Raw genomic sequence first — 15484 nt, 5'->3', positions numbered from 1 at the left:
AATTTCTAAGGTACTATTGATGAAGTCATATTTGATGGCTTTGAATCTTAACATGGCACTTAGTTTCAATTTGGTTGCTTAGGTAAGGAAGGCTATGAGAACTGTGGAGAACATTGTTGTCAAAAAGATGAAATTAAGAAGTTGATAGTAATTAGTAAATGACCCATAAGTGAAGTGCTATAAAAAATTCACCCACAGAGAAGCCTATTATTCACTATAGGTTTATGCTTTGATCCTAGTTAGCTCTGCCATGATTAACTTGTGTCTCCAATTTTTGGTTGTCAGTTTTCTTGGTTGAACGAACATGATAGCGCTTAATGCGTGATCATTTGTGATAAATCTCTTGCTTGGAATTGAAACCAAAAATATTAGGGGATTGCTTTAGAGATTTATCATGGAATAGAGGAGTTGCAAACAAGCTGCAACTTGTGAAACGGAAGATGATTTGCCAGCCTAGTGTGGAAGTGGAATTCAAGGATTGGAGGATGCTAACAAAGCTTATCCTGCAAGGCTTGCTCAGGATGTTGTCTTCTCAGTTTGGTTGGATTTCTTTCTTTCAAGTAATATATCTTGAGTGAAAAAGTGTTTGGTCATTTAAGTATGTCGTATGAGGTTCATGGGCCTGGTGTTGCATTCTGTATGGATGGAATTTTACTTAAAACAAGGTGAAAGTGCTAGTTGGTAATGGAGCCATAGGTAAATTTGGAGTCATGGTGTAGTCAACTTTTTATTGAATTGTTATCTAAGCGAGAAAGCAAGTAAATCAAGAACCAATTGGGGATGGGTTATTCATGAAGGGAGTAGAAAATATGATGTTATACCTCTTAGTTGCTCACTTAGTAGCAGACAGGTTGCTATCTTGAGCATCGGTGGCAAAATGGGTGATAAATGGGTGATTTGACTTGTAAACTTCCTCGGTCCCAGTTACTTTGCGATTGGGTCAACAAGTTGGGAATTACTCGTTTTCTACCCTAACTTGCCATTTGCTCGGCTTAAATCAGGCAACACGTCTTGAACTGTTGTTGACTCGTCTAACACTCTCAATTTAGATTTATTTATTTTAGAAAGAGGAGGAAAAGGGGTTCATCACCTTGTATAAATTAAGTGTTTGCTTTCACAAACTCTTGATGGATTGACAGGCAGACCTTGTGTTAGAGCTGCCACATTGAAGCGGATATACCTTGATGTGAATTGACTGAGAGTCTTTGGCATAAACCGATCCAGGGCTAGGCCCGCATGTAAGAACTCAACTCCATGAAACAACTGAGGGCTAAGAGTTGGTGCAGAAGCTGCTTTGTCTTGTGAATTGCTTGAGGGCAAGGGGTTCGAGAGAACTTTTGTGGTTCATGTACAAGATTATTGATTTGGGCTTCAGAAATATTACCTCAGGTCTTTAACGCAAAAGGGTGTTCCTGTTTTGCCCTTTAAATAATATCAATGTGGATAGATCGATGCTTGCTTTCCACCCCACGAAATTCAACTCGTAATGAACAGTGTTTCGTTTGTTTCTACTTAGTTGAAAGCAAATTAAAAAAAAAATACAAGCCAAATAATTTCTAGTAATAACTTTTTTTAAGATTCATTTTTGGTTTGTGATATGAAGTACAAGATGGTGCCAATTAAAGCCCTGTTGCTTTATTATCTTCAATCTTATAATTTCTTAAAATTTTGTATTTTGATTTTATATATTTTATGAATATTTTTCAAATATTGTATAAAAAAGAAAATACTGAGTTGGCTGAGTCATCCAAGATGACTTGCCGTGTCACAAGTTGAGGGACAAACGTTTTTTTCCCGAGTTACTGGGTTGGCCAACTGATCTTGAGTATTGATTTTTGCTAGTTTAGGCAATCGTGATAAGGGTCTCAAGAAACATGATCTGTATTTGTGAAAAAGATCCATGGAGGAAAGACATGGGTATTTGATCATCTTCCCCATGTGTCGCAGAGAAGGAACCCTCAACCTGCAACAGATAGAGGAGGAGGAGGATTTCTTCAGCAGTGGTGATAGGCTTTTAATGCAGGATGTTTACAAAATTTTAATGTGAAATTTCAGAATCACTCATATCACACATTCTGGGTCAAGTAAAAACTCTGGGTTTTCAGCAAGCCATTGTTATATCTATTTCATTACAAATTCATGATCCTTTAAAACCTTCAAGGGATGGTTAGTCCACGATGCTTAACAACAAAGTCTGATTTTTGAAAAGCACCATTGTTATAGGAATGTACGCATGATAGCATATATTTTCTAACTGTATGTAGCTAATTTGATGCAACATAAATCATGCTTCTTGGTACAGTGGTAAGATTGAATTTAGATAGTGGATGATGGTGAAGGAAGATGGGTTGTGGATGTCTAAATGATGGAGAATTTTGTTTCACATTATCATTTTGAAGTCATTGTTCACTAAGGGTCAAGTTTATCATGGTAAATAATTCCAGTAAAACTTGTAATAGATATTGTACGTCATTAAAGAAAGTTTTGGTAAAATATCATAGAACTCTGGGATAGGAAACTGGTTTTGGTTTGGATAGATGGATGACCTGTACTCGAGATTGGATACCACCTCCATTCAGTCGTGTGAAAATTGGTTCATGTCCTGGCTGAGGAGTAATTGTATTGATTGCTTTCTCTGTGAGAGTTGCAGCTGGTATTTTTGTTGTTGTAACTGAATGTATGTTGGAGATAATTGTGGTATGGAGACTGTTGGTATGAAATGTATGTGAAAGGAATGTACTTTCGACTTTTTTGCCGGATATTTAATCATTCATCTTGGAGTATTCTGATAGGAGAAATGTATATTAAAATAAATTTTGGATGATCTTGTATTTAACTTTGGAATACCCTGCTACGAATGACCATGAAGGAGAGATTCAAGACATGATCCAGTTATGGAGCTTGTCTAGATTTCTTTACAAGTTCTTGTTGTTTATTTTCTAATATATGCCTTTTTGCTGTAAAATTTCTAGAGATATATTCATTGGGAAAGACAAAACTCAAGACTGATATGGTCCAGAGCGTTATTGTTGATATAATTTTTTCATATAATTTAAATAGAATGGAGAGGAGCATTGAACCAGCTTGCTTATTGCAAGGGAAGAAGGTTGGGAGAGAGGGGAGGGAAGATCATGAAGAACAGATTTATTGTTATCTCCTACCTTTCAACACATGCTTTTGAAGGCGGATAGTTCTTAAAGATCTATCATTTGTGTTGGTGTATTTTTCATTCCCATTTTCTGGTCCCAGATCATCATTTCTTTTTTCTTACTGGTGGCTTTTGAGTTTCTTGTCTATATTTATCTTCCTCATTTGCTGATATAGATGCTCTTTTTGTCCTAATTTTACAAGTAAATATTAGGTAACAATGTCAATGAGCAAGTTGTATTATAGTGTTCAATGAAGTTTTGCCAACTTTGTGCTACCGTCTGGTCCTTTTGTGCTGCATAGGCAGCCCCATGCCTTAATCCTCACATATAGCTTCATGCGTTTTTTTCTGGTCTCCAAATTCCCTTCTTTCTGCCAAAATAATTTGATCCTTGTTCAAAGCTATATCACTATTTGTTATTATCTGGCTACTCTGGCTTTAAGTTTATACTTTTATATTTTGTGTTTAAATTTGGTGGCTACCCTCATGGATTCTTTCTGAATATTATGGGGGTGGTAATGATGATTGTCGTTGATCAGACCTATTGCCATTTTGCTATTTTGGCTACATAATCGCTGGCACACCAATTTATTTAAAAGACCCGAACGAATTCTGATTAGTGTTAGCATGTTTTACAGTCACTGATTTAGGAAGGAAGCATAGGCTTGCCTTGTTCATCTGATTCATTTTTTGCATGTTCCTCAGCAAAAAAAAGGCTTCGCTTGATGATAACTTCAGAGGCTAAAACCCCTCGAAGTTCTTAATTTGATAGTAGTCGCTTATATTTGTTTTTCCTTAAAATTGCGGTAGACATCTACTGTACTAACTTTTTTGTTCCTTTCGTGCATCAGGTCTGGGATCTGGGAGGGCAAGACCGATTGAGAACATCATGGGCAACATATTACAGCGGAACGCATGCTGTCATCGTTGTGATTGACAGCACAGATCGCGCAAGAATCTCGATCATTAAAGAGGAGCTCTTCAGGCTGTTGCAACACGACGATCTGGAGCACTCTGTGGTGCTCGTCTTTGCGAATAAGCAAGATCTGAAGGACGCAATGGCACCGGCAGAGATAACAGATGCTCTCTCACTCCATTCCATAAAGAATCACGACTGGCACATACAAGCGAGCTGCGCCCTGACCGGCGAGGGCTTGTACGATGGGTTGGGGTGGATAGCTCAGCGAGTGACTGGGAAGGCAACAACTTGAGCATGCATGTCCAATTTTTGCCCTTCCCAGGTGATGATTTTGCTTCAAGCAGAAGCTGTGCGTTATTGTGTAAACAGTTTGTGTGAGAAAATGCTTTTTGATCTCTTGTACTCATAAGACAATACTGCAGTAATATTTTTAGTTTGGGATTCCTTATAAAATGCACATTTGTCCTAATGGAATTTCTTAAAATTGTTTTACAAGTTAAACATCAGAAACAGCATCATCACCCCCAGCTTCTCTCAGATGAAAAAATTATGGACAAAATAATATATAAACCAAAAGAGACCAATTTCAGTTAAAGAATGCAGCATTTGTGACCTTCTAAATGCTGGGGCCCCTCGAACCACCAGTCCCAGGTAGGATTAGCAGGCCCTATTGTTCTGCGAGTCATAAGAAATGAACGTGGTTCAATATGGCTGTCTTAAGACACCCTAAAAACAAAGGTATTGAAGAACAGAACGCTTAACAGAATTCTTACTCAGGCAGCAGCGGATCTGGTCTCCTTTCTATTTCAAGCAGCAACCTGACGCAAGAGAGCAAAAGAACATTTTAGGAGATTGTGAATTGAAATGAAGATGAAATGAGATTGGAAAAGCAGAGAATACATACTCCTGACATACTATGGAACCTCTATCTGTTTCCTCTAGTTCTTCCAGTTCTTGCTGAAGATGAATTTAAGCAGATAATAAGCTACCTTAGAATTGATGCTTTAAAATACATGAACAGAAGTTCTAAAATATAATCTTCAATTATTGCATATTGGGAGCAGGAGGAGCCAAATTGGGGAAAAAAGGAAATCAAGTAAAATGTTGAAAAGATGAGAAAATGCTAGCGCCACGCTTTCTGGTACAGTGCATTTATCGTGCAGAATAAATAGCAAGTATTCAAAATGGCAAATAATAATAAAAAAAGTCTTAAATGATACTTATGAAAGGTTTACATCTGCAGCTATAAAGAATCATGCGAAAGTTACAAGTCTACAGTCCGATCAAGGATGTGGGTTAACCTTTGAAGGGGTACATCAAAGGAAACCAAAGTCCCCTTTTATACTCAAATTTTGAATAGTGCACAGCCTGTTGGAGGATCCTGTTAAATGACATCCTCTTGCAAACACCAAAACAATGACAGCTTTACTCATTTGTGTAGAGGTGATCATCAATTCTGGCCATTCTTTTTCGATATGCATAAAGCTTGAATTCCCTACTAAAGCAACTTTTTGCTACTCTCAAAGGACAGTGTACTCTGCTTTCTTCAATGCACAATATTCAGATTCAAGCCAGACTGGATCTTTTGATTTGATAAGAACTTTTTCAAGCTCTCAAAGGACACTGAACGCTGCTTTCTTAATATTCACATTCATGCACTGACACCCTCATCTTTTGATGTGGATACTTGATACTTCCACTATTGTTCAAAAAACAAACAAGAACTATACAAAAGTTCTCTTCCTCATGGAGATCCTAACGGAATTTTGCTAAGAGTGAATCAGTTAGTGATAAGCTGCATCTCAAATGCCAAATATGTGATGATAATGTGAAGTGAACCAATGGTCGTGCCGCTACAACAGATGCAATTACCCAATTGGTGGGATGAACATGGTTCTGGCAGAAAATGATGCTTGTCAGAGAACGCATGCAGGATACAATTAATCAAATATTTATAAATAAAAAAAAGAATATGAAACTACAAGAAGATGCATATCTTGTATACAATAATCAATGATAAGTATTTTAAACATAAACTTCCTGATATTTTCATTCTATTTACATTTGTCTCATGGCTTCCTCGGTAATACATAACATGCCTTGCTCATGTTTTAGTCCCATATGGCATTTCAAGAGCCAATAATATGCTTCTGTGTATAAAACTATGCTCACGCTCGACAAAATTAATGCTTTCGCTTTCTGCAAATTATAATTGACATCAAAAACTTCATCAGAATCTTGCAGCTGTACCTCATGCCCTGTGTGATAAATAGGCACTGATTGAAGGCTAAGGTTATGCGATTATGTGGCAATCAACAAGTTGTTTTCTCCTTTTTTCCACAATACCTTCAACTCAAGGGTAGAGTAGGCTCTGGTTGTGGTTGGACAAGTAAAGCCTGATGGGCCTAAGGCATGCCGTGATATGAGCCTGACCTGAATAAGTCAAGCTCATGTTTGGTCCTAAGCCCCAGAAGGATCATACTTCAGTCAACAAATCTCTCTCTCTCTCTCTCTCTCTCAACCCCATTGACTTTCTAACAATCTGATGTGGATTGTAATCCCTAATGAAGAATATAGTTCCATGAGCTCCTGTCATGATGAACCCTGCGACGAATTGGTGATGAGCATACAACACAACTTAGTTTAAGTCATGTGTTAGGAATGCATGAGTAGGTAAAGAGTATGTGTGTTGAGTACCAAGGAAGTAATCCAGGAAGTAATCCCAGAGAGGCTAGAGCAAGACCTAACTGATTGATAGTGTCATAAAGACCTTTATGCTCACGTCCTAATCAACCACCCAAAAGAATAAGCACCTCTAGAAGGTCTTTTATACCGTGGACAATTTAGTAAAAAAAAACGTTCTAGATCATGATATTTCATATTAAGACAGGTTCTTTAATAACATTAACAATCAATAGCCCATAATGCACAAAACTTTTGTGACAAAAGTTTCATGAAACAGAGAATTGGCTTTTATGTCAAAACAAGTTGATCAAAATGCATGTTTTTGTAAAAAAGTCACTATGCACAAGCAACTCTAAGTGGAGCATCTATGACATCATCTAAGTTCTTTAATAATGTCCCAGACTTAATCAACATCAAATTTAACTAATAAATTATAATTATAGTTACTAGTGGGCTTCTATGCATGAGAGGCAACCATAAACAACGTTAATGGGTTCCATTTATGGAGATATGAGTTTCAAAATTAAATCTGGTACACTAGAATCGCCCAAAGGTGTTATACATGCTCCACAAAGTTGGTTGCATCTTCCCCGTCAGACCCCACTAGTCTCTCTCTCTCTCTCTCTCTCTCTCTCTCTCTCTCTCTCTCTCTCTCACACACACACACACACATCATTGCACTCAAGAAACACTGGATTTTTTTTATCCAATTTAGGCTCTGTTTGGAAGCAGGGTACTGGAGGAGTTGGGAAGGCATCAGAGATGGTTACGTGACGTGGCATGGTCCAAAAGGGTTTGGACTGTGTTTGGGAGAAGGGAGTGGAGGGAAGCGTGAATATCGGCTGGGAATCAACCAACTCCAAATCCTAAAAACTCAAATTTCAACTCCTCTCATAATGAGGAGGTATTTACAACTTGAATCACAAGGATTCTGGTGTGTCCCTGAATTTCCAATGATTCAATTTTTTTACCACATTTACCTCAGTAAATTCCCTATTCACCAAGTTTCCCTCCCTCCTTAAACCCAATTTACTTAACCGCTGCACTCAAGAGGCTTTAACTACAGTCACCTACAGCCAAGCATGGTGAGGAATCAGGAGGAATTGAAAGCCCGAAGCTTTGAAGGAGTTACTTATGCTTCCAAACAATAGAGGGAATCCACAACTCCTTTGAAATTCATTTCCCTTGAAGACCAGTTTTTGTATTTTCCCCGACTCCTTGCAAATCCCTCCAACGCTAGTTCCCAAAAAAAGCCTTGAGGTTAAAAGATATGAGATCCCAAGATCTCAAATCCTAGGATCTAAGATGACCTCAGAATTGAGGTAAGAGATAATCGAACCACAACCTCATATTCTCAACTAGCTCAGTGTCCGTCTAGGATCACAAAAGCTAAGCGCACACTAGGTATGCAAATTAATCAAATTGGTAGTTCATATATGTTGGAGAAAAGGTCCACAATTCAAGAGAATTGTTCAAGCAGTCACAGAATATGCACACTCATGCAACCTAAATCAGAAACAGGAGATTCAACCATGCTAGGGACTAAATGAGTGACTTTTCTTGCTGAATTCCACAACTGATTAAGAACGTATATTGATTGCCACTACATATAATGATTTTGGTCCTAACTTGACGCTAGACATTTATATCTTACCTACTGACTCTTATAATGGAAAACAAGACACAAACAACAGCTCTAAATTAAACGTTGCATACAGAGCATACGGCAACGCCTAACTGCTTCAGAAATTTGTCAGGCTTTTCATTAGTCCTATGCTACCACTCATCTTACAGAATGAAGATTTGCGTCTGCGTGACAAAGAAGCTGCTAAAGTTAAACCATTACACTCGAAAAATGTGTAGTTTATGATTCTTGATGAACTCTCGACATGGTCGTCCTACGAATCCACAGGGTGAAGCAGAATTCAGCTGCTTATGCATGTCTTGTAGTTGGCTTTTCTTACACTGTAGGATCTGTACTTGTAACATCAAGTGTACTTCTTTATAAGAGTATGAAACGCTGATTATTGATCAAAAATAAACTTTCCCTCAACAAGCATTTAATGTTTGACATGTTTAAACTTTACACTTTTCTGATCACTCTACGCAGTTAACCTGCACATAAGCGGAAAACAGAATGCCCAAGAACAATCACCCGATTCTTCTCTATCCAGTGAGCTCATAAAACCAAACTTATTGATGAAATAAAGATTGAACTGTCCCCAATTTTCTATATAATCCAACGTTTAAAAACTCGCCGAGTCAACTCGTTGACTCGACTGGCTCGGCTCGGCTCGGCCCTCCAGCGGGTCAACCCGGTAAGGCATACTCGGGTTGCCAAGACTCAGGCATGACTCGGCTCGACTCGGCCTGACTCGGGCGAGTTCTGTCGTTTTCAGATTTACAAAACTCGCTGGAGGACTCGTGCGACTCGGGACGAGTCATGGGTCAAAAATAATCGGACAACTCAGACGGTTTGTGTTAATGGCATTTTTGAAATATTATTTCTTTTACCCTTTAAATTGTAAACGAAAAGTCGAAAACCCTTTAGGTTTTCACTGTTTATTGTGTTCAACCCTCGACTGAAGAGAGGAAAAGCCGAGAAGGTGCGGCTGCAGCTCCAGCCATCCGGCGAGAAAAGCGACGCCGGAAAGGAGTTTCCGGCGTGAACAGTGACGCCGGCGTGAACAGTGTTTATTTTTTTGCGTTTTGTATTTGCATCGCGAACATTAACTCCGGCGTGAACAGTGACGCCAAGTCGCCGACGAAGGCACATCGACGGTGAATATAAGGCATCGTCGCAACTCCAACGTGTCTTCTCCAGCAAAAATAGTGCATCGGCCACATTTTTCGACGCCACCAGGTATGTTTTTTCAAATTTTTCCCTTTTGTGTTTCTTTCTGCCACTGCGATAATTTCCGGCAAGATTTTCCGGCGAGTTTTGTAAAGGATTCAAGGATTCAAGGTGGTCCTTCGGCTGCTGCGACCTCGCCTGTGAGGCATACGCCTCAGTACTTGAAGTGTACGCCTCACAGGCGAGGCGCACGCTATCGATATTGTCTCAAAGCATGCTAATTTATCATGCCTTTGCTTTTGATTCAATGAAATTTATCTTTCATCCTTCCAAGAGATCCAAACTAAAGGTGCTCATTTTTACAGCACGTTCTTGCTTTCTCGGTTTCTCCACACCAAATCATGTGACTTCAAATCCTTCCATCAAATTCGAAACTTTCATTTGGCTCTCTATGCTTGGGGGAATTGTGTCCAAGGACAATCTGAATCACTATATGATAAACATATTGTATATCCATGCATGTACACATACAACCCTGCACACTGAAATTCTGAATTTCTGATGACTTCAGGAGCTGAATTGTTATCAGGGATACACATTGAAAACTAGGCACAGACACACAAATACTGCAAGTCAAATTCCTCAGCCTTTAATAAATATATGACAAGTTCACTGGATTTTTGCATTGAGAACTTCCACATGGTTACATAAATTGTACATCACCAGGGGTATTTATATAATTTTACAAAAAGGACAAGAAAAAGCTCCTCTCAAACAGTATCAATTTGATGGTCATGACTTTAACCAAAAAATGCATTTGTAAAATCTCAGCAACCAGTATTTTCAGGGAAACAAAATGCAAAAGGAAAGGTGTAATTTGATTACGTGGATACATGTGTACATGTATTATGTGTGAACGCTGATCAAGTTCATTTCTTTCGCTATTTTAACCAAACAGATTTGACAAAAAAAATTAGCATGGATCCATTATTTATTTTTTTTGGCAACGAAGCATGCACTAATGATTTTTTTTGTTGTTGATAACTTGATCGTGCTAGTATTAATAGTAAAAAAAAATGATAACTTGCTTATGCTGATGAGCATATACAGTGTTCAGTTTGTGTGCATTATGTAGTGTACCATGTATAGTTTTAGTTTTATACTTGTATGACACTATGTTTTTAACTTTCCTTGCTCGGTTTGTGCATAATCTACTAACCATACGTATGTTTTTAACTTTTCAAATTTAACAGTTTTAGATTTATCAAATCATCAAAGAAATGTCAAAAGAAGGATCTTCAAGGACTCCAATAACATTCACTAAAGGAAAGGACCCTGTGTGGGATTTTGGTTTACCACTTGATAAGAAAAAGAAGAGGGTACAATGTACTTGGTGTACAAAACAAATGAGTGGTGGCATTAATAGACTTAAGTATCATCTTGCTGGTATTAAAGGAGAGGTGGAACCATGTGACAAAGTCGAAGAATCTGTAAGAAAAAAAAATCGTAAGAATTTGGAGTCATTTAAGAAACACAAATTATATAAGAGAAATATTGTAAATGAGATTGGTTCCTTTGTTGAAGTAAATGATAATGATATGGACTTGTCAGATGAAAGTGATGAGTCTTCTGAGAAAAGATATATAAAGGGAAAAAAATTGATGAATGATGCCCCAAAGCATAATCTTGATGCTTTTGTTCAAATGAAGGCAGGGTCTCCATCAATGAAACAACTTGGAATAAAAGCAGCTTTGGATAAAAAAAATAGAGATAGGTTATGTTCAGCTATTGCGAGATTTTTTTATCATTCAGTCATTCCTTTCAACGCAGTCAATTCTCCTTACTTTACGAAGATGATTGAAGTTTGTTCCTCAGTAGGAATGGGATTGAAGCCGCCTTCTTCATCTGAGATTTCTGGAAGATTGTTACAAGAAAAAATTAAAAAAATTGATGATTATTTCAAAGAATACAAGGAGTCTTGGGCTGAAATGGGTTGTTCTCATGGTTGCCAGTTGAGGAAGCGGGAGCGGGAAGCGATACGGGAAGCGGGAGCGGGAAGCAAGGCACTTTCAAAATTTTAGGAAGCGAGGAAGCGTGGGACCACTTAGGAGCGATTCGGGAAGCGTCTCGGAAGCGACCTAGGAAGCATCTCGGAAGCGAGGGGGAAGCGAAAAAAATAAAAATAAAAAATAAAAAATACAAAAAAATTGAAAAAAACAGGGGAAGCGTGGGGGAAGCGAGGGGGAAGCGTGCTTCCCATTAAAGGGAAGCGCATCCCCCATTAAAGGGAAACACGTCCCCCATTAAAGGGAAGCGCGCTTCCCAAAAAAGGGGGACGCTTCCCCCCACGCTTCGGAAGCGCGACGTTTCGCGCTTCCGAAGCGCGCTTCCCCTTTTAGCTAGGCGCTTCCGGTAACCCTGGTTGTTCTATTATACCTGATGGTTGGAAAGATGCAACACAAAGGACATTGATAAATTTTTTGGTTCATTGTCCAAGGGGCATTTACTTCTTGAAATCAGTTGATGCAACAAGTATCGTGAAGAATCGAGAAAATTTATTAAAATTATTTGATGAAGTGGTGGAAACAGTAGGTGCAGAGAATGTTGTTCAGGTATATTATTCTGTTCTTTTGTAATTTTCTATTAAACATTGATATTTATAATTTGTCTAGTATGTTAATAATGTTTTGAAATTAAAAAATGGCAGATAATCACAGATAATGCAGCCAACTATCAAGCAGGTGGAAAGATGTTGGAGGATAGGAGGAAAACCATATTTTGGACTCCTTGTGCAGCTCATTGCATAGATCTCATGCTTGAAGATTTGTCTAAGATAAAAAGCATAGCTGGATGTGTGGAAAAAGGATCACGAAGTTCATCTACAATCATACTTTTGTTTTGAACCTAATGAGGACTCAATTTTCTAATAAGAAAGAAATTCTAAGATTTGCCACTAATTTTATCATGCTTCAATCTTTGTTAGAACATCGAAGTGGTCTTAGAAAAATGATGGCATCAGATGAATGGAACAATTCAAAATATTCATCATTTGCTGAGGGAAAAGAGATGGAGGATATTATATTGAATAGTAATTTTTGGAGAGTCGTAGAATCAACTGTTAAAACTATAGAACCTCTGGTCAAAGTTTTGAGAATGGTCGATGGAGAAGAAAATCCTACAATGGGTTATCTTTATGAAGCTATGGATAGAGCCAAAGAGGCTATAAAAGAAATTCATGACAATGACGAGAAAAAGTATAAACCTTATTGGAAAATAATTGACAATCGTTGGGAAAATCAACTTCATCACCCTCTTCATGCAGCAGCATACTATCTCAATCCCAAATACCACTATAGTCCACAATTTTCTAAGGTATGTATTTGTTTATATCTTTTTATTAATTATTTTAAATTTTGAATATGAACTTTCTTTTATCAATTATCAATTTAATGTATTTGACTATTTGCACTATTTCATGTAATTCACAAAGCATCCTGAAGTAAGGCGTGGTTTAATTAAATGTATTGAGAAGTTGGAGCCAAATATTTCAGCTAGAGTAAGAGCATGCAAGCAACTTGAGTTATTTGAAGACGCAAGTGCAGATTTTGGTACTTCTATAGCTGTTATGACTAGAGATGAGCATAAGCCAGGTGATTTATCTTTAACATTATTGTTGTGTTGTGCAAAAGAACATTTCTTTAATCAACTTTTCATTTTTGTGTGTTTTGGCTTTATGCAGCAATATGGTGGAAAATGCATGGAATATGTGCCCCCGATCTTCAAAAAATTGTTATTCGTATACTTAGTCAAACATGTTCTTCATCTGGATGTGAACGAAATTGGAGTACCTTTGATCAAATTCACACTAAGAGAAGAAATAGATTAGCTCAAAAGAAACTTAATGACTTAGTGTTTGTCCATTATAATTTACGTCTGAGAGAAAAACAATTAAAGAGAACACGTCTTGACCCAATTTCTTTGGACAATATATATTTGCAAACACCAATGGATGAATGGGTCATGCAAGAAGGAGTTTTAGATGGAGATGAGGTAAAACCGTAAAAGTTTGTTTGATATTTTAACTTGATTAAAAAAAATTTAATTTAGTTTTTTGTCTTTCTCTATTGCATGTTAACTCAAATGTGTCATATTTTATTGAATGAAGGATTTCTTAAGAGACTTGAAGATGGAAGTTGAAAACATTGAAGAAGCTAATCTTATTAATGACGAAGGTGGTGATGGAGTTGAAGATGAAGATACAAGGGAAAATGCAACCACTAGTACTCTAATTCAGCCATTAATTTCTACTTCCAACTCAAGAATTGATTAAAATAAAGTTCCAAATAATAGCACTTCGCCTCTATTTGAGATTTGAGTCATTGACTCTTGACTTGAGAATTGAGATATCATATTTTGTAAAAGTGGATGAATTTTGGATGTTTGAAATTTGATTTTGTCATTGTGTTATGATCATTAACTTTATATTTATGAACTTTGTAATTTTGTTATATGGCCATGGGTCTAGTATGGTTATTGCTGAGATGCGAAAGTTGATTGCCGAGATGCATTGCAGATTGCTCAAGTATGATTATCTTTACTTTAGTTTTTACTTACTCTTGTAAGTTTTTAACTTAACTTTACTTTAAGCCTTGTTTCTATTGAAATATTGAATTGTTGTTTTGCTTGATTGTTCGATTTCTTGATATTAAATGAGTAATTATAAGTTAGATATAGTTTTACTTGATGTTATTTTACTTATTAATCAATTACACTAGTAATTAAGTCATTCTACAAACTTTTATATGTTTAAATGATAATTTATATATTGTTTTTCTTTTAAAATCAAAAGTTAACAAAACCCGGTCCGAGTCACCGAGTTGACCCTCCGAGTCACGAGTCAATAAAGAACGAGTCGAGTTCCGAGTCACGGGTTTTAAAACCTTGATATAATCTGCAGTAGGAGATAAACAATTGAAACACCTTACACCGAATTAAATTCTATGACAATACCGGTGTTTCATCATGTCAATCCAAGTTCATATGATTGCAATTTCAAGGGAAAAAGAAAACAAATTAGCCATAACTCTTTCACTAAACATGTTGATCCAAGTTCTCCATAAATTCACCACCCACCCACCCAAATAATTAAGACCAAAGTTTCAATTTTTTGCCACTAAATCATGAAATTTAACCAAATTGCATTCCTAAAACCAACCCTTTTACGTTATTTATGCACTTGTCATAGTCTAATGCAAAAAAATATCCTCCAATGAATCAAATGAAATCCAAATCAAACCAATAGAAAACCAGATGCGAAAGATCAAACCCAGGAAGCAATAGAATAACCAACCTCCAGAAATTGCACCTCTTGCTCCAACCGCTTCAACTCTGCATGAATCCGGTGCTTTCCCCGCGAGTCCGCCGTCTCCGGCCGATCGAGAGGCAGCGTAGATTCAACGGAAGCCTCCGCCACCAACGCCTGCATCTCTGAATCTTAAAATCTAATAAAGAAAGAAAAAAAAATATCCCCAAGAAAACTACGAAATCCAGCCGTAAAGCTTCATAGATAGATCCCCAAAACCCTATTTATCAAGATCCTACGTCGATTCGACAATGAAACCAACCCCCTCAAAATTTTCCCAAAAAGAACAAAAAAATCGGGGAAAAAACTCCTTTTTTATCAGAAACGAAAAACGACGATCTTCGAGAAAAAGAGAATGAAACAGAAACCAAAAAAACCCTAATTCTATGAAACTCAAGAGACGATAGAACCACCACGAACGAAACTGAATCTTCCGATTCCAAGAACGCCCAAAAGAATAAAGAAGAATAAATTAAACAAAAATAAAAAATAATAGCGGTAAAACGGAGATCGACAGTCGGCAAAAGGAGGAACGAGAGGAATCGACGGCAGAGATTCGAGATCGGAGAAGGCAAA

General features: G+C 37.3%; 2 protein-coding genes across 2 annotated transcripts in view; one reads left to right on the top strand and one right to left on the bottom strand.

Moving 5' to 3' along the window:
- The window catches only part of LOC149827756 (uncharacterized), a 19501-nt gene extending 14933 nt beyond the window's left edge, over window positions 1-4568 (top strand). The window contains exon 3 of the mRNA XM_090019598.1: window positions 4000-4568. Within this exon, the coding sequence (XP_089875724.1) occupies window positions 4000-4359 (360 nt within the window). The 3' untranslated portion in view covers window positions 4360-4568. The remainder of the gene's footprint in view (window positions 1-3999) is intronic.
- LOC149827755 (guanine nucleotide-binding protein subunit gamma 2-like) lies at window positions 4474-15484 on the bottom strand. The gene is made up of 4 exons (XM_090019599.1): window positions 14897-15484; window positions 4972-5024; window positions 4841-4885; window positions 4474-4742 (listed from the first exon to the last, which is right to left on the bottom strand). The coding sequence occupies exons 1-4, from the start codon at window positions 15029-15031 to the stop codon at window positions 4658-4660; spliced, it is 318 nt and encodes a 105-aa protein (XP_089875725.1). The 5' UTR covers window positions 15032-15484; the 3' UTR covers window positions 4474-4657.

Source organism: Nuphar pumila, chromosome 10, assembly GCF_984573655.1.
Source record: "Nuphar pumila chromosome 10, dmNupPumi1.hap1.1, whole genome shotgun sequence".
NCBI classification, from domain to species: domain Eukaryota; kingdom Viridiplantae; phylum Streptophyta; class Magnoliopsida; order Nymphaeales; family Nymphaeaceae; genus Nuphar; species Nuphar pumila.
The sequence above is the reverse complement of the archived record's forward strand: the minus strand, read 5'-3'. Positions and strand labels throughout refer to the sequence as shown.

Coding starts and splice junctions, on each gene's coding strand:
- LOC149827755 (XM_090019599.1), bottom strand. CDS start 15,031: ATGCAGGCGTTGGTGGCGGAGGCTTCCGTTGAATCTACGCTGCCTCTC. Junction 5,025..14,896: donor AAGAGGTGCAATTTCTGGAG/GTTGGTTATTCT, acceptor ATTCATCTTCAG/CAAGAACTGGAAGAACTAGA. Junction 4,886..4,971: donor GGTTCCATAGTATGTCAGGA/GTATGTATTCTC, acceptor CTCTTGCGTCAG/GTTGCTGCTTGAAATAGAAA.